The following is a 27,885-nucleotide window of genomic DNA, read 5'->3' as shown; positions in this document are numbered from 1 at the left end:
TATCAGCAGGGCTAGGGTTATATATGTCAACTACAGTGCAAGGTCTACCCTATCAGCAGGGCTAGGGTTATATATGTCAACTACAGTGCAAGGTCTACCCTATCAGCAGGGTTAGGGTTATATATCTCAACTACAGTGCAAGGTCTACCCTATCAGCAGGGTTAGGGTTATATATCTCAACTACAGTGCAAGGTCTACCCTATCAGCAGGGCTAGGGTTATATATGTCAACTACAGTGCAAGGTCTACCCTATCAGCAGGGCTAGGGTTATATATGTCAACTACAGTGCAAGGTCTACCCTATCAGCAGGGTTAGGGTTATATATGTCAACTACAGTGCAAGGTCTACCCTATCAGCAGGGTTAGGGTTATATATGTCAACTACAGTGCAAGGTCTACCCTATCAGCAGGGCTAGGGTTATATATGTCAACTACAGTGCAAGGTCTACCCTATCAGCAGGGTTAGGGTTATATATCTCAACTACAGTGCAAGGTCTACCCTATCAGCAGGGCTAGGGTTATATATCTCAACTACAGTGCAAGGTCTACCCTATCAGCAGGGTTAGGGTTATATATCTCAACTACAGTGCAAGGTCTACCCTATCAGCAGGGTTAGGGTTATATATCTCAACTACAGTGCAAGGTCTACCCTATCAGCAGGGTTAGGGTTATATATCTCAACTACAGTGCAAGGTCTACCCTATCAGCAGGGTTAGGGTTATATATGTCAACTACAGTGCAAGGCTTACCCTATCAGCAGGGCAGCATCTATGCTAGGAGTCCCCAAATTTTTCATTACAAGGTTTATGTCATACGAAAATGTCACAGACTGGCAAAACGGGCAATTTTATAACTTTAACCCTTTGCACGTTTTTCAGATTCAAGCAGAACTCTTGAACTCAACATCCTCTACTGGCTCAAGGAAAATGGGCCTCCCCCTTTGAGTCTGGTTCCTCCCAAGGTTTCTTCCTTCTAGGGAGTTTTTTCTTGTCACTGTCCCCTATAGCTTACTCATTGGGAGCTTTGGGCGGGCACTTAGAGACAATGTAATGTTGTGAAAACGCACCATACAAATAAAATTCAATTGAATTCAATTGAACATGGGTCGTAAAGAATTTAAAATGTATAGTTTACTTTTGGAAACCAATGAACCCCTCTGCAAAACCGCCAGAGTTCTGAGGCCTGGTGGAATACTGGCCATGGACCAGTACCGGTTCACGAACTGGGGTTGGGAACCTCTTTTATAGATGATATGGTCTTCATGTTATCCATTTGTATACTTTGCTACTATATTGAGAAGTGAATAGTTTAGATGATTAGACTGGCTTTACTCATTGAAAAGCAACTGAAACAATTATATCAGCTGGCCAGGACAGGCAGATTCCAACTGACCTCCTTGTTGGGGTGTTCATGCTGATGTCCTTTCAGTTTGGTCTTTAGTATTTAAAAACAGACATGCTGATCAAGAGACGCGTCTGATGAGAAATAGTTACTGTTTCTATCATTGTCGTCGCTGTTGTCGTTATTACGGTTATTGATTATGTTTGAGTCGGTAAGGCTTGTGGCAGTATCTACATCAAATGGCTTCAGATCCCTTCCTCGGTAATGGAGGTAGAAGAACAAGGTGAAACATCTTTTTCAGCAACTGAAAAAGTTCAGAGGCGAAACGTGGCGTAAGATTTTCCATGGGGGAGTCATGATTTGAGGGTCGGAGGAAAGGGCACGTTCTTAGGGGACAGGAGTGGAGATAGAATGATTGACGCACTAGTGACATGGCGCTGGGGAAGCCTGGACGTGGCCGTCAGCGGACTCCACTCACCCGGATGTTCATGTATATACACTGTGGTCACCACATAACATCTGAGGATATGTAAACACTTAAGTTAAACAGAGGCACACATACCCACCTCTCATAAGCTATAAAAGAGTAAAGGGAAGTTCGACAAATATGATTATGAATTTACACGCCTCCGTTCGAATAGAAAGTTCCGGATAGACAAACATGTGGATGGCAGAACAGGATGTTTAGCTTTCATTCTCCTTTCAAAAGTGGAATTTGCAGTGATTCAGTATCTAACCTTTTCTTCTGTTTGTTTTTGTATTTTTAGAATAAAGTCTTGAACATCGACGGCATGAAGGTGAAGCTGCAGGTAGGATCTGTATCTGACCCCGGCTGAAATCAGACGAGGCTCCGGTCCGTCCCTATTATCAAAGTCATAATGGCTGCTGCTGTTGAATGCCTGGATTGTGTAATTTGTCCCTCTATAGCAGCGGATGTATGCAGCAGAGCTCAGAAATAGCCCATCCCTGTGGGACGGCATCACTTAGGGCCCGATCGCTTAGGATCTGATCGCTTCCTGACCTAATGTTTGTCAGGGCCCTTAACAGCGTTTCAGTCAGATGATACATGTAAGTGCCGTGTCCTGTGAGTGCCGGTAACTGGGAGCTCTGACTCTCAAGCTGGGCCAAGGAGTCGCCAGAGAAGCCCGGACCAAACGTGAAGGAGGCCAGTGTTTGTGCTCTTTCTGATCTCTTACTTTGTCCGTCCTCTTATAGATTTGGGACACCGCTGGACAGGAGCGATTCCGGAGCGTCACGCACGCCTACTATCGGGACGCGCACGGTGAGCTCTGACCCCCCCCTCGGTGACAAATGAGACACTCAGAGAGAGCTTCTAGCCTCAGAACCTCAGATTACTAAACATTTCCGCACCAGTCATAATGTGACACTCGCTCCTTAGCATGAACCACGCAGTTCAGCTATAAGCTACCTTTGCTTTTTCTTTATTTTCTTTTTCTTTCTTATTCAGTGTAACTTATTGTTCCTTATTTATTACATATTTATTTATTTTTTTCCTGTTTTATTCCTTCAATGCTATTTTTATTACGGCGGCATAGACCACCTTAGGTTCACGTCTGCAGGTTGTAGTCAGACAAATAAAAATCCTCCGATCCGAAGTGGGCACAGCAGCGTTGGCAGTAACATCAGCGCTATGTGTTTCCAGCTGTTCTGCTGGCCCCTGCACGATTCTGTGTGCCTTCAGGACCGCAGTCGAGTATTAAAACAAGAACCAAGGTGTTTTAATAAGCAGGCTACAGATGTCAGGCGCTCGTGTGTGACCGCGACTGTGTTGAAGGTCTGTCCTTGTGCGGCTGCACGATCCCCGGATCAGACTGTCCCATATCTCCATTCCTGGTCTTCTTAGCATCGCCCTCACGCTGCGTCTCTCTCGACACATGCGCTGCCAGCAAAGGCCATTCTGCGAAGGCCATTCAACTCCCACTCCTTAAGCGTGCGTGACCTTCAGGATCGCAGTCTGCACAGCCTGTCCCCTTCGAAGCGTCGCCATTATCGAGGACATACATTATTTATGCCGTTAACAGAGGACGTCATTCATTCAGTTCCGGCTTTCAGAATGACACCCATTCTGTGCATGGAGATTTAAGGGCTGCAGTGGACGACGCAGGCCCACTGTCGCTCTGCATTGTGCCCTCTGGCTAAATGTCGAGTAACGCAGCGAGGAGAGCCCCCAGAGAGCCATCATTTACGTGGATTTTTTTATGCACAGCAAAGAGCAACCGGAGGTACTAGTGAGTTAATATATGTATGCCCTCGTGCAAATTAATAGAAACTAGTAGTAATTTTTTTTACAGTCCAATTTTCGGTTTCATTCCAGAAAGCCAACAATATGCCTTCATTAATCACTTTTTCAATGGGTAGGAGTTGCATCATCATATGTAGGACATTTCATCATTGTTACATTTCCTGAAGGGTCAGGCATCTTTCAGCTTGATCATCAACAAGAAAAAAATCGAGGTACTGGAAAATGTCTGGATTTAAACTCTGTAGAGAATCTGCGGTCGATCGGTAAGCGGAAGCTTCATTGAATGCGTTGTACCGCAAAAGATACGTTTCTTCAGGCGTTCATTCAAGTCTGGTACTGGGACCCCAGGATCTTCAAAGACTGCTCAAAATTGTCTGTGCTAAATTGCATCCAAATGCTACTAAAAAACAGAGTAAGTCATATTATACATATTTCAGTTAATTTGCACAAGGGTGTACCTAATTTGATTTGAAAAAGTGATAAAAGAAGATGAGTTTGTGCCTGTACAAAGGAGAGCTGATCGGCTTCAGTGTAGATCCTGGTTAAGGAGAAACGGAAACAAACCCATCCCACCCCCCACCCCCCGAGGAGCTGTTTCCCACAATGCAGCACGACTGCCGCTCCAGCTCGAGGCCAAGCCAGTCCCCTCCACAAGCTCATCCCCCCACCCCCGGAGGTCCCACTAACAGGTGTTTATTTCCACACTATATTCCACCCCTCGCCGCTTCCTGCCTTTAGCGGAGGTGTCGGAGCAAAGCTGGAGACAGAGAGAGGAAAATAAACGACGCTGTGCTGGAATGGAGGCCCCGCCCACATGGTTATGTATGTACTCGGTGTGTCACGGAGAAATGGCTCACGGGCGTCTGCATCTGCTCTGCCTGCCTCCGCTCCGACATGGCGTGTCGTGGTGTGTCATGGCATGTCCTGAAGGGATTGGGGACAGCAATGAAGCTGCAAAGTCTGCATCATTCATGGCATTGTTTGTCATTACAATTATGTACAAGTCATTCTGTGACACCAGCATTTTGTCCCCAGAACAAAAAAACAGGCAGCAAATTGCATCACATATACAAGGTTGATGGTTACAAGGTTGATGGTTGAAGCCCACCTGACTAAGGGTCTCTTTCAATTGGCTATGCTTTTTGTCTGTGTGTGTGCATACATGCGTGTGTGTGTATTGTGTATATGTGTGTTTATAATTATTACATTGTGGGGACCAAATTTCCCCATTATGTGATAAAAACCTGTAACCTTTTACCTCTTGGGGGCATTTTTTTTTTTTTTTAAAACTTCAGTTTTATAAAGATCTGTGACTGCAATCAAAAAACTAAAAATGCCAGAAGTGTTCTATTTGCGACCCATACTTATGGTTAAGGTTAGGACTGAGTTAGGGTTAAGGTTGTCATTGTTAGGATTAGGGTTTTTCCCATAGAAATTAATGTATGGCCCCAAAAAGATATGAATACAAATGTGTGTGTGTGTGAGAGGGAGAGAGAGAGAGATCATGCATTGGACTGGCATTGTAATTGAATATAAGAATGCCCCTCTCCATCCTGGGTGAGGGACCCCGGAACCCAGCTCCTGTGAGCTACATCCTGCCCATGAGGTTGTGTCATGATTAAGGATCACCGCATCCCAGCATCGGCTCTCACAGGAGGGGTTTAGGGACCGTTTGCAAGCTGCCGTCTACACTAGGGCCTCTCCCGGGGCCTGTTCCTGTCTGCCTTCCCGCTTCCCTCCCTCGGACTGGCTGTCGGACAGCCGCGCTCCAGAGGTGCTAAGTGCGCTATTAATAACCTCCATCCGGCACTCATCCGCGGCCGTCAGCAGGAGGCTTGGCGGAGCCAAGAGGAGGGACAGCGGGAAGCCAACTGGATCACCGTCAGCAAATCTGGACAAATCTGAGAATGTGGCCATAATTCATTTTTCTTAAAATGAATGGTGCTTCTCGGTCTCCGGTATGCGCCGACGTAATGAAATGGCATGAGCTGTGTTTGCATAAGTGTGTCCTGGGTTACTTTCTGTAATCCCCTGTAGTGACCTGACGGGCCCCTTCAGGCCAAATGATGTTCAAAGACATTTTCTTCTGACGTGAAATGGATCATTTTTCTTCTGACTAAATCAAACGTAAAATTGTAACGTATTGATTTCAAAAGACGGCGCAAAATGTAGGGGAATGATAGACCGTCCAATCATTTAGACTGAACTTTACAATATTATCCAGATCTGATCCTTGACCCAAGACAACCACAAGACAGCCTATCGACAGCACTGCAAACCCTAGTGATTGTCACCAGATCATTAAAAAGCCTGTGGTTAGACAATGAGTTGAACCATGGAAACGCTATTTGGTGACTAGAAATGTATCTAGCATTGTAGTCTCCGGTTGTAGTGTGTCTGTAATAGAGGGAAGGACAGTGAAGACCCCCCATTGTGATTAGCTTGTAGTGGGTAAGGGACCATGGCAGTGTCTCTGTCAGCATCTAGAGTCAAACCAATGACCAACAACTCTGTAGCACATCTCTGCATGTCCAGTGTCCCGCTGCTCTGGGACGTCAGGGACCCCAGCCTGTAGTCCTTACCATGACATGTGTGCACATGTATGTGGGCAGGGGGTGTGGGTGAGAACAGACTTTGAGCGGGCGGGCAGATTTCTGGGGAGTCGCCAGGCTGGGGGAAGGGCGGCACTGGGGCCTGTTTTAGTTTGAAAGTTGGCTGGGAATTTTGGTGCTCCGTCAGACCCCATTCAGAGACTTCAGGGTACGAAGCGAGCGAGAGCAGGGACACAGAGTTTCACCCACAGGTCTGGTCCACGTAGGAGGGTCTATTAGCCTGGGCCCATCGGTGACAGACTAGTGGCTCTCGTCAAGACAGAGGGGCCCAGAACATTTTATTCTCTGTATGTTGTGACCGCCATTATCTTTTTCTAAGCCAATTTCATACGTTATTTCGTGCCCCTGTGATTTGAGTGTCTTATGATAAAGCCCAATTTACTTCACTTGACTTGACAACCACGTTGCACGGCAGGTTTGCTGACTTGAGAGTTGGCGTCCGGCCCAGTCAGGTGCTCGTGGCTGTGTTTGCTGCTTTTCTAGTCGCGCTGCCCCGTATGTAGACTTCAGAGGAGCTCCAGCCCCACGTTGAATGCCAGTTGAGTTCCATAAACTCCCTGTCTGTCAGCTTGTAGACAGGTGGATGATTGCAGGCTCTTGCTGACGGGCGTTTGGTCCCTCCTGTCCAATCACATCGCTGATCACGTCCTGCTTGATGGTGGCTTGCCTTTCCCCTCACTCACACAGAGAGGACTGCCTTAGATGATTGGTGGTTTTTCTTCAGAGCAAATAGCCTGTGAGTCCAAATGTTGGAAAAGAGTGAAAATGCCTTTCAGTGTTGTTTTTCGCAAGAGTTTGGGGTCGTGTAATTGGTCTTTGCCCAGCAAGCTACAGGCAGCTTTCGCAGATCCCTTACTGCAGTCCTGGTGCCATGTAGAGAGACGGTGTCTGGCATCTCCACTCACTGCCGGGCTTGACACAAGGTCGTCCCACTGCTTTCTCCATTTAGCAGGCTCACATATCCTGATCTCTGCCAGGCAGCCATGTCGAGGGGCTCTCCAAACATCAAACATGGCCGTGGTACAAAGGGCCAGAGTGGGGTACGTGTGGGATGAAACTTGGTGCCTTGTCGGGCGTCGAGTAGCAAACATGACACCAACAGGTTAGGGGTGTTGAAGAGCAGTGTTTCCCAACCCAGTCCTTGGGGACCCACAGACGGTCCACATCTTTGCTCCCTCCCAGCTCTCTGCCACACTGGATTGGGAAAACATTGCTGTCAAGGCGGAAGTCCTTAATATCTACACTGGTCAAGTTCCTTGTAGGTATGACAGCCATATTTCCCCTGATTTCTTGATCAGTGTATTGCATGCACTCTGTGCGATGTTCGTGGCATTTAGTTGTTTGCGGGAAAGATCGGTTCACCGTCCGGAAAAATGCAGCATATGTTCTGCTGCCCAGATTCAAGCTTCTTAATCTACTCCGAGTGTATTCATAATGCCCCCCAGCCCCCAGTTAAGTTGTGTTCCTGCTTTCACTTATACAAGCGAAAGATGAGACGCACAGCCTAAGGGAAGTTTAATTCCCACCCCCAGGTTCCCTGCTTGCTGGAGCCTCTCAGCCCAGCATTCGCGGCTGTCTTGTCTGGATTCAGAGTGTGTTTATGGAACGCCAGGGGCTTCGGGTGAAACAGAGAAATTAAATTCTACAGTGCCCTCCACGCTGACGGCCCACTGCGCCCATCTGTGCAGGCCCCTCTCTGGGTGCAATAGGCTGGCCACAGTTTGCTTCCTGGATCCTTGTAATATATAACCAGCAGACCTTTAATGTCCCCCCATATATAACAATTTATGTAACCAACATGCCATTAATGTCTCATCTCCATGCTCATTGTAGTTTTAATTACACAAAAATGTGAGGGCAGAATGAAAACTGATTGGTTCTGAAAGATAATCAATGAGATAAAACTCCCACAAGCCACCCCCCAGGGCATATATTGGCCCCAGCTGAAAGTTCATTGGGCCTCTCACCTGTCACTCACAGATTCAAAACGTGTCATTGGCTAATGATAACGTTGGGCTTTCTGCATGAATTATGACCCCTATTTTGCTTTGAAAATCCTGTAATTTCCCACACGCATGCTGCCCAGCGAGGGCCCAGTGGTTATAGTGCCGTCATGTAGGAGGTACAGTGGGAGTTAGCAGCCCACACAAGCCTAGGGGGCACCTAGAGACCCACCAGTGTAGTTCACCCGACTTTAAGACACATTTCAGCCTCGGGGGGGGGGGGGGGGGTTTGACGCCACCCACTGCGTGTTTCATTAACAGAGCACAAACACAAAGTGAGCCAGGTGCGATGATTCCGGCACTTTCTGCATAATTAAATTAATCAGCATGAATTCCCACATCCGAGTCTGGCACCAAAGACATTGTTTACATTTGCAAAGGCGCGCCTGCCAAACTTCGAATTCGCCCCCCCCGCCCTGCCCCGCCCTGCATTGCCTCGCCCCGCCCCCCATGTCAGTTTCTCTTTGCGCCTCAGATACACTCAGTGTTCCCCAATGGCAGCCTCTTACATGCACACCCCCAGCAGTCTCCTGGGTTTCGGGAGAGGGGGTGCCTCCGCTCTGTGATGGCCCTGGAGGTGCTCCGGATGAGTGGCCCTCCGGATGAGTGGCCCTCGGTCTGTCTCGCGGTTACTCTACCACACAGGTCGCTCTGGGAACCTGCTGCTGCTTTGGTCTTCATGCAGGAAGTGGGCTGTAATTAGCAAGTGAGGTGTGAGCTCCCATCCTGTTCGCCTCAGCCTCGCTTCCTCCTGCTTTTTATGATCTGTTTCTCTGTTCCTCTGCCCCCAGTCCCCCTCCCCCATCCACGTTTCTGTCCCCCACCTTCTCTGACTGAGTGACAGTACTGAGGAAGGCTTTTGTTATCGTGCAAGATGACTGCGTTCACTTAAGTGCTGCAATTACCGAGCCTACCAATTACCCAGTCACCCAGCGGCAGCCTGCTGGACTCCTGGAAGAGTCTGATTCCGTATCCATCTCTGATCCCCCTTCCGTCTTATTGTTGAGGTCCAAAACTAACGTCTTTATGCCGTATCTGTACCCGGGGACCAGGGAAAGTGGCACGGATGCTGAAATGCCTTTTCTCTTGGGGTCAAAGTTTAACTTCCAGGCAGACTCCGACAGAATTAGCATAAGCAGCACCCCAGAGGACTTCCAGAAAACTTTGTAATGCTTGCACCATCTGGAGCGTTATTGCTGCTGGGGGTGACACAGTATCTCCTTGGGTAGCACTGTTGCTCCTGCGGCCGGGATTGGGAGGATTGAAGGATGGTTGGATGATAGAGTTTGGAAACTTTTATTTGTTTAGGTATAACCATAATTGAAATGGTGGTGGGACGGTGTGTATCTCAGTGGCTTGGGGACTGTCCAGTAGATTGTAGGTTTAACTTTTGTGGTGGAGTTGTCATATCACAGTAGGACCTTTGAACCAAGGCCCTTAAACCCAATTGCTCCACAAATGCGTCTACTAAGTAAATGAATGTGTATGTGGTTGGAGGCCTTTGTGTACCATTCAGTTTTGCTGGATTCTGAGCTTTTTCAGCTGCCCTGGTCCCGGTTTGCTTGGTTGCCCCCAGATGTTTGCTGTTGGTATTAGTGGAGGCTCCAGCGACCCCCTGTTCTTGTGTTTATGTCCCCATGCCTAAGTGACACCACCAGCATCACTTTACCCTGGTGCTGGGTTTGCCCCCCCTACATCCTCTATCCCCCCCGATAAGTCGCTTTCCTCAGGCTTCCGTTTGCCTCCCTCCATCCGCGACCGCTGACGAGCCCGCACCCGTCGTCACTGGCCAGGCCTGTCCCCCATCTCACTGCCCACACCCACACACCGAGCTGCTTGAAGAGGCCCCTATTACCAAGGCAGGGATCGGCTTGGGTGTTACCTAATTCAGGGAAGAAACAGTTCTCATTTTAATTGATTGTTAAAAACCACGGAAAGGTACAGCCACAGGGCCAGGCGAGTTGACAAACCGGAAAGTTATTATGTGAGAAGCCCAGACGTGTCTGAGTAGAAGGAGATGAGTCTCTGTCTCAGCACACTGAGCTGTGCTTTTAGCACCAGGCTGGTCACCCAGATTTCATCCTGGCTTTAATTGACAGGATCTCCAGGACCACATCCTCCCATTAAAAACCGCCCCTGTAATTCTGTCGTTCTCTTTCTTCCCTCAGCTCTTCTGCTGCTGTATGACGTCACCAACAAAACCTCGTTTGACAACATCCAGGTAAGACAGCGGTTTCTTGGGAGCAATTTTTCTCCTTTTGGTTTTCCGATTGGTGTCACTGAGCACAGATATGCATTTTAAAGAAGAAACTTTCTTGTTTAAAAATGGTCTAAAGTACCTATTTATCGCCTGTGAGGGGAAATGGAGGGTGGATTTTTAACATTTAATAAGAGGAAATATACGTTTTATACACTGTCCCATGTTGTGCCTGATGAGCTCCATGTGCGTTTGCTGTGAGCTTTACCCGAGATGAGAGGAAGAGGTTTACCTGCGAGTAACTGCCGCTCTCCTGAAGGCCTGTAGGAGGCGCCAATCTTGCTGCTATCAGATGGTTGGAGTTGGTGGCCCTTCTGAAGCCAATGAGGGAGAGTGTGGGACCTGTTGCCATGTTTCCACCTGTAGCCTTCTCAGTCCGACGATGAAGATATTTGCATTGTTGTAGTGAGGAACTAGGAGGAGTTGGAGCTGTCACACTCCGGACAGGCCGCGGGCAGGTAGCCCCAGCACAGGTTCTGGGATGTTGCCCCTCCACAACTTCTTTATTGTGATCCTAAAGATGGGGCTATGGAGCAAGTAGGCCCAGCTCCTATCCCAGTCCCTGTCCCATACAAATGAAGTTGGCAAGGATACCTCAACCGGAATTAATAGCCCGTGAATAGTGAATAGGTCTTTTTTTGGTTCGTAATAAAATTCAGATACAAAATATACATTTAGCCCTCCAGTGAAGCGATGAGTCATAAGGCACAGGGCCAGTAGAGATGTTTGATGTAGATTTCGCCATGAAGCGATGAAGTAATGACTCTGCTTCTGTGCCAAACTGCTGCACCCGGGACCTTGTCTGAAATGACTGGCACACACAGGAGACGCGGGAGAATGACTGGCACACACAGGAGACGCGGGAGGGCCCCGTGGCGGTCCTTCCCGAAGCCAAGCCGGCCTGTCATTTTGTCACTCTCATTGTCATCGCTAGTGTTTTCTGTCTTGCAGCGGCACAGATTGCGTCGTCAGTGTTTAGGGTGCTTTAGTGCTGCACACAGAGCCGTAGAGAATAACAGGCAAAGGAGACAGTGGTGGAGAGCATATAAGACGCGGTAATAAGGGGCAGGTCTGACACCCCCGGAATCTCCAGCCCGATTCATCTCTCCAGCAAGCAGCCTGAGATACTCAGAGGGTTCTGTAAGTAGGAGATGAAGGCAGAGAGCTTCACATGTAGGCTCTGCTGCCTGCCAGGCATCCAGCGTTACTACAGCCATCTAGAAAGCTCCATCTCAGCTCCTGGGGTGATATGGGATCATTCAGCTCAATCAGACATTATGCAGTGAAGACTAATGGGTAATAGGCTCAAAATAAAACCTATATCATTATCAAATAAGAAGGATTTATGTAATTATATTTGAAACATATGCAGAGAAAAACTTATAATTGTAATTATAATTGTAATTTTACTGCATAATTACAGAATTATTTTAAATTATATCATTATAATTGTAAGGCAGCAATAGCTGCAGTACAGTAGCTGGATACTGGAGTGTACTGGAGCTAATAATGTTTCTTCTGGTAATAATATAATTTTAATTTATATTATGGTATATAGTGTGTTTCGGATATATTTTCATTTGTATCTTTTTTCATAATTGGCTTATTTATGTCAGGATTCTTCTGCTGAAACTGATCAGGGTTATATATGGATGCATTTTTCTGCCGGTTACCTGTGTCTCTCTCTGCCTTTGTTCACATGTATGCAGCATCGTCATGCTCAGTTATTGATGGGCAGGTACTTCTCAGGCTTTGGACTAATAGTCGGCATTATTACCTCGACATACTCAGCATACTTTATTAAAAAAAAAAAAACCTTTAAATTGGAATGATGTTTAAGTAGGCGCCATAACTCATGCCCATGAGATAGCAAAGTGTATTTATTTTAGGAAAGAATTCTCATTACATTGCAACTTCTCATTAAATAGGCACAGCAAGCCAGAGAACTGGAGCAGCAACTACGGCTAAAGTTTTAGAGAACCGCTAATGTTTCAGCCACCTGCGTCACATGAGGGACGGTGTGTCGGCTGTGTGGGGGGGTGGGGGCAATGGCACTTCTCAGGTTTGGTTGGGTTTTGTGCTGGACATGGGAAAACTTGCTGATGGTAGGAGAAGCCTAGGTGCAGGAGAAAAGAGCTTCTGAAACCCACACTGGGTGCGGTCATTTGCTGGGAGCCACCAGTTTAAACCCCTCCCCCCCATTCCCATTCTGTTCATTTCTGTTCATCCGCTGGGCAAAAACAGGTAAAGGTCATAATTCCACTTCTCTGTGGAACATAGAAATCGCATGGAACTAGAATGGAATTCGCTCACTTCTTTTGTTTATGATGCATATTTAATACAACAATTGTTGACCAAAGCGATGTCGAATCGTAACGGAAAGTCAAACAGTACAAGAGACAGAAATGCATAATAAAACTGAAGTGTTAGAAATACACATATTAAAAAGATGAAAACATAAATCAAGATGAATAATGATGTCAAGCAAAATGTTTAGCCACGATCAAAAGCTAGTTTAAAGTGGTAGGTTTTAGCTCTTAATGTGAAAGCATTGAGGGATGAAGGGGATTTGATGTCAAGTGGCATAAACAGAGAAGACATGGTCACCCTAACGCTTCAGTCGTGCTTCAGGTTTAGTCACTGGAATGCCCGGTGAAAGCATTCGCCGTGATGCTTTACATTAACTGCACGTTCATAATGCCTTTGTAATGCATGTGTAGAACATTCAGGGCACCTTCATAATGCATTCATAGAACATTCAGCGCACCTTCATAATGCATTCATAGAACATTCAGCGCACCTTCATAATGCATTCATAGAACATTCAGCGCACCTTCATAATGCATTCATAGAACATTCAGCGCACCTTCATAATGCATTCATAGAACATTCAGTGAACCTTCATAATGTACTCATAGGACATTCAGCGCACCTTCATAATGCATTCATAGAACATTCAGCGCACCTTCATAATGTATTCATAGGATGTTCAGCGCACCTTCAAAATGCATTCGTAGAACATTCAGCGCACCTTCATAATGCATTCATAGAAGATTCAGTGCACCTTCATAATGTATTCATAGAACATTCAGTGCACCTTCATAATGCATTCATAGAACATTCAGTGAACCTTCATAATGCATTCATAGAACACTGATAACAGAATAGAAATATACCTTAATATTCTAAAATACCGTAACAGCTTTAAGATACATTAATAGCAAACATTATTATATGATTATAATGTTTATCATCATATAATTTTGTTAATAATGTATATGAAAGTATGTTAGAGTGTTAAGGTGTACTTCCTTGCTGCTTATGAATGTTATGTGATGCATTATGAATGTACACTGAATGTTCCATGAATGCATTATGAAGGTGCAGTTAATGTAAAGCTTTACCATATTCATTATACCCAGATTAGCTTCAGCACCCAGATAAAGGCTTTGTTTAGTGAAACGTTTTTTGCATAAAATCCCACATATATTGCTAGCCAACCGACAAGCACCCAGGTCAATAATGACATGCGAGGCTTGCCAACATTGGTATAACACAAAGTATTTGTTTACCTACACTTAGAAAACTCAGAGCATCACACAGAAGGCATGGAAATGCATTACTTTTTTCATCAGAAATGAGGACCGTGAGTTTCCTCATTTTCTGGTGTCTGTGTATAACATAGAGTGAACCAGGCGGAGTGGCGGCTCTGAGGCCAGGGATCTGTGCCAGCAACCAGATGGTCACTGGTTCAAATCCCCTGAATGCCTGGAGCAATCCTACTCCGTTGGGCCCTTCAGCAAGGCCCTTAACCTGCATTTGCTTTGTCCTGGGTATGACTTCAATCTACATCCAGCCCTATAAGGAGGTCCTCCAACTTACAGGTAAAATTTAGAGGTTGGTGGCAAGATTGGCACTGCAGTCACTGGAAAAAGACTCACACTGGTCCATTTGGACTAGTGTGGTGCTGAGGTATCACCCGGCGCACGGCTGCACTCAGGTTCTCATCCCTGACGTGGTTTGTTGTGTGGTGGGTGCAGCAACGTGCTGTCTGTACATGCTCCTTACCTCTCTGTGTATAACATAGATATTACCATGTTAAAACAAAAAGTCCTGCTATGACCCTTCCAGGGCTACCATTCTAGTTGTATAGGATTTCTATGCTTGAAGCCCCCCCCACACACACCAAGCCTCAGGCATGCTGGGAAATGAATAAAACTGGCAGAGCCATCTGCTCCTGTGAAGCATCACAGGACAGGCAGTTGTCTCCCTGAAGCTGTGTCTTCTAGGACCTCGTGGGCAGCGGAGACTGTCAGAGGGACAGCGACCAGAAGAAAAACAGTGTCTTACTGCAATTAAAAGAAAGAAAGAAATAATAACCTATTGCATAAATCTCTGTATTTATGTAATGTGTATTTATGAGGCGTGATGATGCAAACCATCGCAATGCAAAACCCAGCTACCATCAAGCTCTTCGAGTGCCACTTTGCATGTGGATTTGGGGGAGGGGACCCAGAGATGTCCTGGGTGGCCCCTGTGGCCCCCCTCTTCTGTCAGGGGGCATTAGAGGAGGGTGGGGGCTGTATGGGCATCTTGGCACTCTACAGGCCCTGTCATGTGTCTGCTTAATGAGTGTTAATTAGTGCTAATGAAGACAAAGAGAGTGCCAAAGGTAAACAAGCCCCCCCCGACACTTGTTGCAGATGGTTCACCCCACGGGGGCTTTGGGCTCACAGCTGAACTGTCGCCACCTTCACACACCATTTGGCCGGACCGGGTCAGCGGGCCTGCGACGGCTGCCTGTTACGGGGGGGGGGGGGGGGGGGGGCGTGTTTAGACGCATCATCCTCTAACAGCCAGACATCAGCCACCAAGGATAACAGAGGAGGGTCAATCGCAAAGACCTGCATATTATGGTATGTCGAACGGTAAACTGGGTTTGTACGGCCCCCTTGGCCAGGTCTCTCTTGTAGAGATTTTGGAATTTCCTGGTAAAATAAACAAACAAACAAACACAAACAATGAACTCACAGTTCATTAGATAAGATTGAGCCTGAAAAAGCCTGATAATCATAAAGATCTGATCATTTTACATGAAGCTGCAGGAGCTGCTTGTCCTTGACTATAGCAGCATAATGATTCTGGAAAAGCACCCATTGAAGTGGGTTCCTTGTGTCAAACTGATTGTTGGTCCATCAGCCGGCAATGAGCATGCAAATGTTGAATTTTTAATGCTTTATTTGTCTTCTAGTCCTCCAGTCTACTGATGAGCTTTGCATTTTTTCATACTTTCATCTGCCCTGCTAAGGTGTTCCTGATTGCTACACCATCCATAAAACCAATTTAAAACCCATTTGTATCTCGGCAAAATGCGACGCTCGTTTGGTAATCATTACTTCGAAATAATAAATGTGGTTACTGCACATTAACATCTGTTACATGTGAATCAGCTGTTAGTTGATTCAGTGTTAATTTAGAGTGACAGCAAGCTAATTAGTGACAGCACCTTTGCACGTCTTATATGTTAAATGCAGGTGTGTTTTATATAAAAGCTGAATTATTATAATCCTTTTCCTCTGCGCTTTTTAGTACTTCACTCCAGGTCCTCATTAAAATCCTGTTTGCTGCTGGTCAGAAGCACAGGCAGTGCAGAGACATTAACTCGGCCCATCAGACGGTGCTGTCCAGTACGGCTGCTCGCCACGGCCGTTTCCTTCACAGAGCGATGGTCTGTGTGGCGCTCTCCATGGTCACAGTCTCCTACCCTGTCATTCAGTTTCGGTCAGCAGATTCGATATGCAATTTCCCCTATTACACAGACACAGCCATCTGGCCCGGGATCAGTGTGTCATCACGACAAGGAGAGAGCATCCAGTTGTTTGTTCGCAGTCCCAGGGGAAGATGCAGAGCCTGCGGCTCTCATTCGCTGTGCTCCAATGCCTCACTCCCGGCACACGAACAGCGCTAACGCCAGAGCGCGGCCTGCCAGGAATCCATCGGGGCTCGTAGCCCCCCACCCCCAGCCTGCGAGTGGCCTGTTGGGCCTGTGTTTCCTTTCATTTTCTGGCGGGAGAGACACATGTCGCTGTGAAATCTGACACCTCCCCCTCAGCCCATACTTGTCCCATTAATCCTGTCTTCAGAAATCTGCTGTGAAAAATGGCCCACATCACATACATCATATTTCATGTGCAAGCTGTGATTAATCTAACGTCACATGATTAACGAGCCTCAGCAGGCAGGTTGTACGGCTTACGGTTGCTTACTTCGCCGAGGTTTACCGGCACATTTAGGGTACTTGCCTGTCTGGGGCTCCAGACGTTCTCCTGAGATTTCAGGCTGCAGCACACTTAGGCTTTTATCTTGCTCTTTAATTGCCACACCATCTGCTGGCCATAGCCTCAGTTGCAACATCCTCCTCACAGACAGGAGCGATTCACAGCACACTGCGGGAATATGCCACATTTTGCCTCGGTCCTGTCCCGCATCCTCTTCATCTGCCATCGACTCAGACCGTCCCAGCATATTCAGCCAGACGTACTCAGGTCCAGATGGAATTCTTGTTTCTTCCTCTGTTGAGAGTGCCAGACGAATTTGTGAAATTTGTTATGTCCAGAGTTGCTGCTTGGTTATCCATCCTGCTTTTACATTTAGATTAGAGAAACCTCATTTACTGGAAATAATTCTCAATACTCTCAGTGCAATTTGTTCTGCTGTAAATTCACCTCTGCACACACACAGGGACACTACTGTCATGGAGCCCTGTGCTTTATTCCAGAATGTTCTGTAGTTTTTGACAGGCTGCAACTTTTATGGCTGTAGCAAAACACTATTTTCTGGAACTTTGGATTTATACCCATGGGTCAGTGGTTTGAAGACATAGATGATTATTCATGTGTACTATATTTAAATTTTGTTTAGTTCGCTATAAGCGTCTGTTGAGATTTTGTCTCCGCAGGGTGGAGCTGGGATTTAGAGGTGAATATTTAGTTAGTTTGAAATGGGAATGAATCACTGGAGTCAGACATCCATCAATTATAACTCCTCGACAGGCAGAATCGATGCCGCTTTTTCAGCAATCACGGCTCCATCACGGGCACTTAACATTTGCGGTTCATTACCATGCAGCTCTGCAAATTAAACATGCATAATAGTGGCTTCCAATACTTTATATGTTGTGACAGGTGATGAGACAGCATGAGTTCCCAAGAAGGGGCAGTTTATCGAGTCTGTGGGGGGGGGGAGAAAAGTGCCGTCAATACAGGTGGAGCTTTACAGTCTGCAGTGTTGACTAACGCCCCCCTGTGACTGACGCCCCTCGGGCTGCAAACCTGTGGCCGTGGGTTTGTCATTAGCTGCCAGCTATGTATAATTGGCGTGGCTCGGCCAGGGTGGCGATGAAGAAGCGCTGTCCGTTCTCTCCGTGCTGAATTAGCTCTCCAGTGTGGCTCTCCAGTGAGAGCCAGTGTGGTGCTGATGTGCCCAAGGCCAGGCATCCACCAACTATAGCAGGCATGTATGATATTTAGTCAGCAGTGTAGCTTTGTCAGTGGAATTTATTATGTATATGGAATTTATAATTAGAAGCAGATTAGCAACTTTATACGCTATGTCGAATATAAGGCTAAAATAAATACATTTTGATGGTCATTATGGTGGAAAATTAAATCTTTTATGAAGAATGTGATGAGGTAATATTAGAGGAAAACAGAGATATACAAATGATGCCGCAATAAGGCTAGAGGGAAGCGGCTCATCAGCTTTTCTTTGCTCTTTTATTGATCCAGCTTTAAGGCACTGCGAGGCAGTTTTCTGTTGACATGCATACCTTAAATTCCCATGTCTCCAGTGAAGATGTACATATAGGGCCCTCAGCCAATCAGGTGAAGAGGCGTGGCCAAGCTTTGATGATACAACAGCTTTCACCAATATGAACGTCTCATACAAATCCACGGGGGACAAGACAATTTTGCTATTGTCAAATAATAATATAAATGCTTCAGTCAGAACAAAAGGGTGGTATTTCAGACACCAGGATTAACCCAATTTTTTTTTGCAGTTTTTTTTGTACTCATAATGGCCTGTGTCTCCATGCTGGCAAACAGCTTGTGCAGATGTAACCCAGTGTTCAGTCTCTAACAAGCACTCAGATGGAGCCAAAGAGGAGGCAGACGTTGCTTTAGGGCTCTTCCCTGCCAGCCCTCTCTGCCTCTATATAGACATGCATGGTCGGCAGCTGACTCCTTTGCCCTGTCTGTCACACTGCATGCCATTGCGTTAATTTTTCCTTCCAATATGAGTTTCTCCCCTCGTTCCTGAAGGACCCTTGAATGCATCTCTTTGTTGATGATAATTACCTGTCTGTGTCAAAGCATCTCCCTGGAGCCGTACCAAGTGCAAAATACTTCTGCTTTTGAAGGTAAATTAGTGCAAAAGGTGTGGCTTCTCCACAGATACCGGAGGCTTTTGGACGGGTCCTCCTCTCTTCTAATACTATTAAGTTAACGGTCAGAAACTGGCAGTTTTTCAGATGTGATTGAAACTGGGTGGATTTTTCTTTTTTTGTGTGTGTTTCTGTGTGGTTTGGAGCGATGAGAGCAGATGGCTTTAGCAGCGTAAAGATCGGGCTCCTACGTGCATGAATTGAGTTGTCTAATAATACAAAAACGTACTAAAAAAATACGGCACAATCACCAAGTGGCTGCTTCTTGGTATTTTGAGATCACGCTTCTTGGTATCTTGAGATCTCGCTTCTTGGTATTTTGAGATCTCGCTTCTTGGTATTTTGAGATCTCGCTTCAGCGTGATGGTGGCTTCTGCCTGCTCTCCACCGGCCGCTCTGTTGACACCCTGCTGATATACTATCTTACGGCCCCTCACACACGGGTAGCCGTGAGTTAGTGACAGTAATGTGACACGGCCCCCGGTGTAAGGCACCCCCCAGTGTAAGGCTTCACACACCAAAATACTGTTTGCAGTTCATTTGTATTATTTCTGATAGTTATTTGTTTTGATGCTTTCTGATGTATCCTGCCAGCTTCTCAAATGGGGGAACCATGCATAGGAAACCTAAATTAAATAATCCTGGATCATAGGTAGCAGCCTGTCAGGACTGCAGTTCATAATAATCGCAGAAAAGCCTGGGCTACAGTGGACTAGAGGTTCATTCAGCATCCGCCTGGTGCCTTTGACAGGCCATTGATCACCCCTGAGGACGGACATGATTTCATATTGCGGGAGCCTCACTCCTCCGAAACAGCGGATCCCCGATCTGGCATGACGGCGTCCCCATTCCCCATGCTAATTTGATGCCTGATTTACTTGGATTGAAAAGAAGCAGCTCTGTATTTTTTTCAGAGGATGGGCCACCTGCAGCACCTGATTCTTCACTTTGTCAGTTCCTTCTTCTGTCATTGGGTTAACGCTTGGAAGTAACTTCACTCTTTTTTTTTACGCGTTTACTCCTTTGTCCTTTTAAGCTTGAAATCTGACACCCACAGACTGTGTACTTCTGTACGAGGTTTATACAAGCAGGAATGGCCAGCACAGGTCCCATTAACAGCAATTAACAGCCCCATGAAGTGTCTCCTTCTGAAGAAGTGCATTATGGGTTATATGCTGCCTCCTGGGGAATTTTGTATTTGTACATACTCTCTGACTTCATTGTGTCGGGTGACATCAGCTTCTCTTTATGACAATTTGTAGCGTCCCACCATTCATTCTGCATACAGTAAAGAAATGCCACTTTTTGCAAGTTCAATTTTCTCCGCAAACACTACTCATTAGGCTAATGTATATATACTAGTGTTGTAGTCAAGACCGCCTAAACCGAGACCAAGACATTGCTGAGACCGGAGGGTATCAAGACCAAGACTAAGACACACTAAGGCGAGACCAAGACCAAGACTGGTTGAGACCAAGACCAAGACCGAAAACAGACTAGGGCTAGAATCGATATCACATCTGCAGAGAAAAAAGGCATTGTTGTAAAGTGTCATTACTCGTTAAATCAAATTCATGTTATCTTTTCAATTATATTGTCCATATGTCTCATTTAAAATCTCCCAGATTTGTCATAGTTACGAGGCCTGATGAAAAATAATATTCTCAGCAATCCTCTCCTATGACCATTTTATCAGACCTCGTCAAGGGAAAGAGATGGGATGTACCAGAAAGATGTTCATATTAAGTCTCTTATACCAGGGACAGAGGCCTCGGGTAAGCTATGAATACAGCTATGTAATGATCCTTTGCTTTGAATTGAAGAGAATGAGCCTCCAGATTGACTTGCACCTCCAAGACCGTGCTTTCTAATCAATGTAAAATACCTAATTTATTTGAATTATAACTATGCTATAGACTTCGCGGACATTTCTTTGCCGACTTCGATATGATGCGATGTATATGATGTGTGTGGACTGTGAAGCACTGGCAGTGTCCGTTGAGAAAATGTATAAAATGTAACGTTTTTAAAATAGATGCATCTGACTGGTTGCATTTGAATTGAGGCGCGTAATAAATAATGATACTGTTCTGTGAGGATGTGCTGTTTTCTCTTTTTTTCCCCATCCCATCGAGACCGCTATGTCCGAGACCAAGACAAGACCGAGACCACAAAAAATTGGTCTCGAGAACCACAGCACTAATATATACTAGTATTTGTGTGTGTCTCTCTCTCTCATATATATATATATATATATATATATATATATATATATATATATATATATATATATATAGACACACACACACACAAACATTAATTGCCTACTACTTCATACATTATATGAACGTCTTTGCACAGTCCCTTAAGTTTGATATCTTTACCTAAACCCAGAACAGTGGCCAAGTATGAAAGCAGACAAAGCCCGTTTAGAAGATAGGGATTCAGTGCTATTTTAACTTTTAGCACAGGCCGTGGGCCTGCGATATGGAAACTGTGTAGATTCAGTGAGGAAGATGCACACGATTCACACGACGGCTACGGCAGCGGCGTGACCCATTGTGCAGGCCATTAAGGATAGTGCAACATTCACACGTGCCGGACTACCATCTACCATCATCCAGTTGAATCATGGGAATCGTTTGAATTGCACCATTAAAATTTTAAGTTGCTCTGGAAACCTTGAGAAAATGATAATCTTATCGCAATAGGTGATTCCTTTTCTTTCTGTCTCAGCACAGCCCTTGTTCTCCATCCATCCACTAAGTGTTTATTTTAGTCAGGCTAGTAGGAGCCTAGAACCTCTGCCAGGTACCACTGGGCACAAGGTGGGGACCCCCTGGGTGGGATGCAAACTGGCCATTCACCCGACATTAGGTCAGACAGTCTGTTTTTCAGGTCCATGACCTCTGTCTGGCCGGATGCTTATTTGTTGTCCTCTTCACTATATAAGTTGTAGGCCCTTTATTTTCCTCCATTTACTGCATAAATAATTAATTTCACGGTACAATAAATTCAAATGATTTTATTATTAAATGCAAAGCTTCCACTGGGGGGAAGGAAATAGTCAATTTCTGTTACACCAACAAAAATGAACAAACAGCACCTGGATGACATTGTCATGTTTAGCGGAGGTATGATAAGTCCTGTCACTGACTCAGTGGCGCACCTGCATAACACATGATGTGTTTCATTGGTTAACACCAGTTTCCATACTCAACACGGAAAAAGTTTCACTGCGTAAGGTTGAGCCCCCAACCCTGGTGATTTTATTTGCAGTGGATGCTCATATTCAAAATGCATTTCGAAAAACAGGGAAGACAAATTCCATGCTGTCTGCACGCTTCTCTGTGATGTGGATGTAAGCAGCGATGGGTTTAAGTCAGGGTTGCATGAGTGTTGTTTAACTTTTTCTATCGTTTTATAAACAATTTCCACCTCACATTGATCTCAGCTGCTACCTTATGTATGGTTTTTATTTTGGCTCTTGTCAGTTGCTGCTAGAATTGCCTGTTGTCAGGGAGCCCCCAACGCCCATAGTCAGCAAATTTTGTCATTTTGTCTCTCCAGTGGTCCTGATGATGGCGATGATGGTGATGAGGAGTAGGGCGCATCAGAGCTGTCTAGCTTCAAAAGCACACCAGCTGAGTTCCTCTTTAGTGTGTGCTCACATCGTTAACTTCACCGGCAATTACCGGCTTTTCTCTGTGAAACTTCATTCAGGTCCATCAGAGCGCAGAAGCCATTCACCCTCATTTTACTTGTTTTATGTACATATGCATTTATGTGACAGTTAATAATCGTGGTTCCATCAGAGATGCATTGGCGGAGTAATGTTACTCAGTGCATCTGGTGTGCAATTAGGATTTGTTGAGGAGTCTGATATCTTGCGCTTAAAAAGTGTCCCTCTGTCTTGTGGTCTGAGTGCTTATCATGCTGCACCGTCTGCCAGAACGGAGGAGAGCGACTGCCGTCTTTTTTGATGCATTTCTGGGGCAGTGTGTGGTGTAAGTGTCTGCCGTAAGGTTTCTGCGGGTGCCGCAAGTGTCTGCCGCAAGGTTTCAGCGGGTGCCGCAAGTGTCTGCCGCAAGGTTTCAGCGGGTGCCGCAAGTGTCTGCCGCAAGGTTTCTGCGGGCGGCGCAAGTGTCTGCCGCAAGGTTTCTGCGGGCGGCGCAAGTGTCTGCCGCAAGGTTTCTGCGGGCGGCGCAAGTGTCTGCCGCAAGGTTTCTGCGGCGGCGCAAGTGTCTGCCGTAAGGTGTCTGCGGGTGGTCTAAGTGTCTGCCACAAGGTTTCTGCGGGTCGTGAACTAAGCAGCTTCTATATCAGGATGTTATGCAACCAGCAAGAATGGACTCCCTAGTGCATCTGTAAGATTTTATATAATTGGGCATTAAATGCACTAATAGGATTCAAAACATTAGTGTTGCTTTGTGCTTTAGGAAACGGCAATTCCTACTTTGAGTAGTTGATTAGAGGTTTTGTTTCCAGAATAGAAACGTGATTCAAACGGCAAAGAAAGAAAACTGTGCATGCTGGAATCGTCTCTCATTGTCTCTCCACATCTCAGCTCGATCTGTTTGTGTTTCAAAATACAGATTTGTTGATTGTGTGTGAATGTTTGCAAAACGTCGACACACAAACCAATATGTTACAGCTGGCCTGCTTCATGGTTTGTATTACATTAATAAAATCTAATTTCAAATAAATATAGCCCATTATTTTGAAATATGATTCCATTTTCATTTCTACAGTCAATATTCATGTCATAAATAACAAGTATTTTTCCTGTTACATCGGTAATGGTTCATTCTATTATGTCATGCAGTCGCATATCTCATCCATTTCCATTTGGGAGGATACAGGCGTACTTTAGGGTCTATGTGACTGGCTGCTGTAGGGTACAGCACAGTATTGGTGGCTGTCTTCATGTAAGTTTAACTGTGGACCACGAAGCATTTTTCCCTGACAACACAACTGAACTCTTCAGTGTGGCAGAAGTCAGTCACTATAAAGTACATTAATAATAACTAATAATAATAATAGTATCTTTAATTTATATAGTACCTTTCCTGAGCTCAAAGTCACTTTGCAAAAATGTAACAAAACAAAACCAAGAAAATGTATAGTGCATTATAATGCATTCATAAAGTATTATAAACGCAGCTGTAACTATTTATACAAAGGCATAACATATTATAGCCATGTTTATTATGCGTTATGAATGCTCTATGAAGCTCATCTGTAATGCACTTTCTACTGTACTGTATCATTATTTATGTATTACATTATTAATAATAAAATCACATGAGCAGTCCATAGCAGTGCTGTTGTTCCCATTAATGGGAGAAAGCAGCTTAAAATAAATGGTAAATGGACTGCATTTATATAGCGCTTTTCTACTCCTGCGAGTACTCAAAGCGCTTTACAATTTATGCCTCACATTCACCATCCACACACACATTCATACACCGGTGGCGAAGGCTGCCATGCAAGGTGCCAACCTGCACACCGGGAGCAATTTGGGGTTCAGTGTCTTGGTCAAGGACACTTTGATGGGGTCAGGAGGAACCAGGGCTCGAACCTGCAACCCTCAAATAACGATAGCACTACCTCCTGTGCCACCATCTAAAATAGGATTTGGAAGAGCATGCTTTCTAACAAGCTCAGAAGGAAACAGCCTTCACTGCACTCATAGCAATGACTAGACAGATAGGCCCTGCATTCATGGTTAAATAGAGCAAGAGGTAGTCATTTGCATGTAATTCAGTCCTTAAAAAGGTTTTAAAAGTAACCATTCGGCAACATTAGTGGAAATAAATATTGGGCTAGCCAAAGATGCTACATCAGAAATTTAATGCACACATGTTGGCTGAAACGTTTGGATTGAAAATGCATGACAGTCCTGTCATCATTTGGTGGAGTGAGGATTTAATACAGTCCACCAAACATCCCTACAGAGGACTCAACATTCATTTACCTGTAAATGTTTTAATCATACCTCAGGGGTGTGTTTGATTTCTAATTTAAAAGTAGTCAGAGCTAACAAAGTGCATCAGATCCTGACCAGAGAGATTCGGGGCAAGTTAGTAGATTGTCAGATGAGAGACGAGACGATATCAGGGATTTTTCTGAGAAGTGTATAGCCTGTTTAGATGCTCCTATCAGGTCAATGACTCTGTAGTGGTAAGCATTTGGAACTGCCAACCTGAAATGCCTGACACATCGCTTTGACACTAGCAGAAGGGATAGCCTTCCATTCACCACCAGGAGCACTCGTCATCCCATGAGGACGGCGTTCTGCTTGCCCGGCCTATATTTCAAACTAAAATCATATGTCGACAACGCTGCCAGCCAGCGATGTCCGGCTGCATCTAATTTGGCCTTACTGAAGATATAAGTCATCGGATTATTATCCGTATGTACCTCAAACTTCCCTCCATAAAGGTAATCGTGCAGCTGATCTGTAACAGCCCACCTTAAAGCTAAGAACTCAAGTTTGTGCGTGGTGTCATTCCTTTCAGATGGGGAAAGGCTCCTGCTGACAAAAACCACAGGGTGTAGACCACCCCCTTGATCCTGATATAATACACCACCCAAACCCTCTCTGCTAGCATCAACATGCAGAGCGTAAGGTAGCTGAGGATTGGCAAAGGCCAGAACAGGTGCTTCTGTGAGACTCTTCTTGAGCATCTGAAAAGCTGCCTCGCACTTCGAGTCCCACCTAGAACCGAATGACTCCGAAGGATGGAACAGTTGCTTTGGTGCATCATCCCCCTTGGGCTTTCCAGCACATTTACCTTCTCGGGATTGCTGGCCAGGTTTCCCTGCAGTGATACAGCCCTTCAACAGCTGGTTCAGCGGAAAACTGATTTTGGAATAATCTTTCACGAAACGCCGATAATATCCACTAAAGCCCAGAAAAGAGCGAAGAGCAGATATGTTCTTGGGACGTGGCCAGGACAACACCACCTCTACTTTGGAGGGGTCCATAGCAACACCATCTCTTGACACAATGTGTCCCAATTCATCGAAGTGCAACAAAACTTACATTTGTCTAAGGACAATTTAAGTCCTTCCTCTTTCAATCTGTCCAATAACTTTAACAACCGTTGCTCATGTTCCTCGAGTGTTCTCCCGAATACAATGAGGTCATCTAAATAAGAACCTCCAAGAGGTTCATGTCTCTCCATTGCCCGCTGAAATATGGCTGGTGCCCCAGAAATCCCTTGCGGCATTCTCTCGAACTGGTAAAAACCAGCCGGACAAATAAAAGCAGTCTTTTCTTTGTCAGCCTTCACTAAGGGTATCTGGTAATACCCGCTCCTCAGATCTAGCACAGAGAACCACTACCTACCACTCAGGCAGGTAAGAGCATCCTCAACACGTGGCACTTTGTACTGGTCAGGAATTGTTCTTTTGTTCAATGTCCTGTAATCTACACACATATGTATTGTGCCATTTTTCTTGCATACCACCACTATGGGGGAAGCATAGGGACTTTGTGACTCTGAGATAACAATCTCATCAAAGCTGGTATTAAGATGTTCCCTCACATCTACAACATCCTCTGGAGGTAAACGTCTGGAACGCTCTCTGAAAGGCTTATCATTGGTCACACGAATGGAGTGCTCTATGCTCCTTGCACATCCGACATCAAATTCACCTCGGGAGAAAACCTCTTGTTGCTCCAGCATCTTTGTGCATAATTGCTCCTTAAATTCTCGGGGTATCGGTGAATCACCGAAATTAAATGCAGATTGAGTCAGCTCAATCAACTCTGTGTTATTTTTCTTCAGTGGATCTTTATCCACAACATCCACTGGAAACAGGTGTGCAATTAGCATGCCACGTTTCAGTGTTACCTCACGAGTGGACATATTCCTCACATTAACTGTGATACGAGGCTTATGAACATCTGTAGCATTCTTAAGGGTGGGTAACACCATAAGCTGATCTGAAAACGGCCCTCCTCCAGAATGATCAACTAGGACCGTGGGAGTTGACAGACTACCAGAAAACTTAGGGATACCAGTAACAGCAGCAGTTCCCCCTGGGGGTAAGGTCATAGGCGTAGCTTTAGCAAGCCACACTATGCCTCTTTCCATCTCAGCAACATCATTTGGGGATTCTTGAAATCTCCGGTAGGCCTGTTTAATCATGGTACTCAGAAAATTCTCACCCTCTTTAAGTTTGCAAGCATTGAACAGCAGTCTCACCACAGATGTATTTGTCCCTACGATGAGCTAGGCCCAATCAGGCCCACTGGAAGTGCAGCTTTTTGTCCTTTCAGCGGTTTACACTTTGTGGAACGTGCCATTCCCAGGACACCAGCCCGTTCCTCTACTGGGCCCCTGAGGAGTTTCCCGACAATCTTTTCGACTTTATGAGGCGCTTGTTGACCTTCCCGAGGTTCTCAGGATTCTGGCATTCCCGCTGGAAATGACCATCTTCACCACATTTGTAGCAGAAGACATCAGCTCGGTTAAGCTTTTCCTGTCATTCCCTTTGTACTTTTGCAGATGCCATTCCCCCAAACTTCTTGCTAATGCCTTGTGGTAGTGTCTGTACATCAGACGAAGGTAAAGAAACAGAAGCAGAAAGCAGGCGAGTTACCTCAGTCTTAAGCCCTTGCACTTCTTTGCTAAGACTATCTAAAGCACGATCTTTTTCTGCAGAAGCAGATACAGGCCTTGGTGCAGCTGAGACAGTCGTACATTCAACTGGTAGGACCATGGAAGATGCAGCAGCATGGGTAGCACCAGGCCTCTCCAATATCATATCTTCCTCTTCTCGTACATCACGGAGCAGTTCAGTGAAGGTAGGAGCAGGTTTAAGTCTGTATGTCATTCGAACACGAAGGGCAACAAGGTCATGAGGCAAAGACCCTCTTGCAACCTGCTCAATGCGGGTTATATCCATGTCACCCAGTCTAATTCCACCTTTCTGGAATACAGAGTGAAGCATTTT

General features: G+C 45.5%; 2 protein-coding genes across 3 annotated transcripts in view; one reads left to right on the top strand and one right to left on the bottom strand.

The window, feature by feature from the left end:
- Positions 1–27,885, top strand: part of LOC111856746 (ras-related protein Rab-26-like) — a 65,753-nt gene that overhangs the window by 24,286 nt on the left and 13,582 nt on the right. For both annotated transcript variants that reach the window (XM_023836955.2, XM_023836956.2), the window contains exons 3-5: positions 2,108–2,149; positions 2,556–2,622; positions 10,387–10,439. In XM_023836955.2, the coding sequence (XP_023692723.1) occupies positions 2,108–2,149; positions 2,556–2,622; positions 10,387–10,439 (162 nt within the window). The remainder of the gene's footprint in view (positions 1–2,107; positions 2,150–2,555; positions 2,623–10,386; positions 10,440–27,885) is intronic.
- LOC111856744 (arf-GAP with dual PH domain-containing protein 1-like) overlaps positions 15,362–27,885 on the bottom strand; it is a 48,352-nt gene continuing 35,828 nt past the window's right edge. The window contains exon 12 of the mRNA XM_072704756.1: positions 15,362–17,047. Coding sequence (XP_072560857.1) covers positions 16,728–17,047 — 320 coding nt within the window. The 3' untranslated portion in view covers positions 15,362–16,727. The remainder of the gene's footprint in view (positions 17,048–27,885) is intronic.

The sequence above is a fragment of the Paramormyrops kingsleyae genome, chromosome 22, assembly GCF_048594095.1.
Source record: "Paramormyrops kingsleyae isolate MSU_618 chromosome 22, PKINGS_0.4, whole genome shotgun sequence".
In the NCBI taxonomy this organism is placed as follows: domain Eukaryota; kingdom Metazoa; phylum Chordata; class Actinopteri; order Osteoglossiformes; family Mormyridae; genus Paramormyrops; species Paramormyrops kingsleyae.
This window is presented reverse-complemented; position numbering and strand designations above follow the sequence as displayed.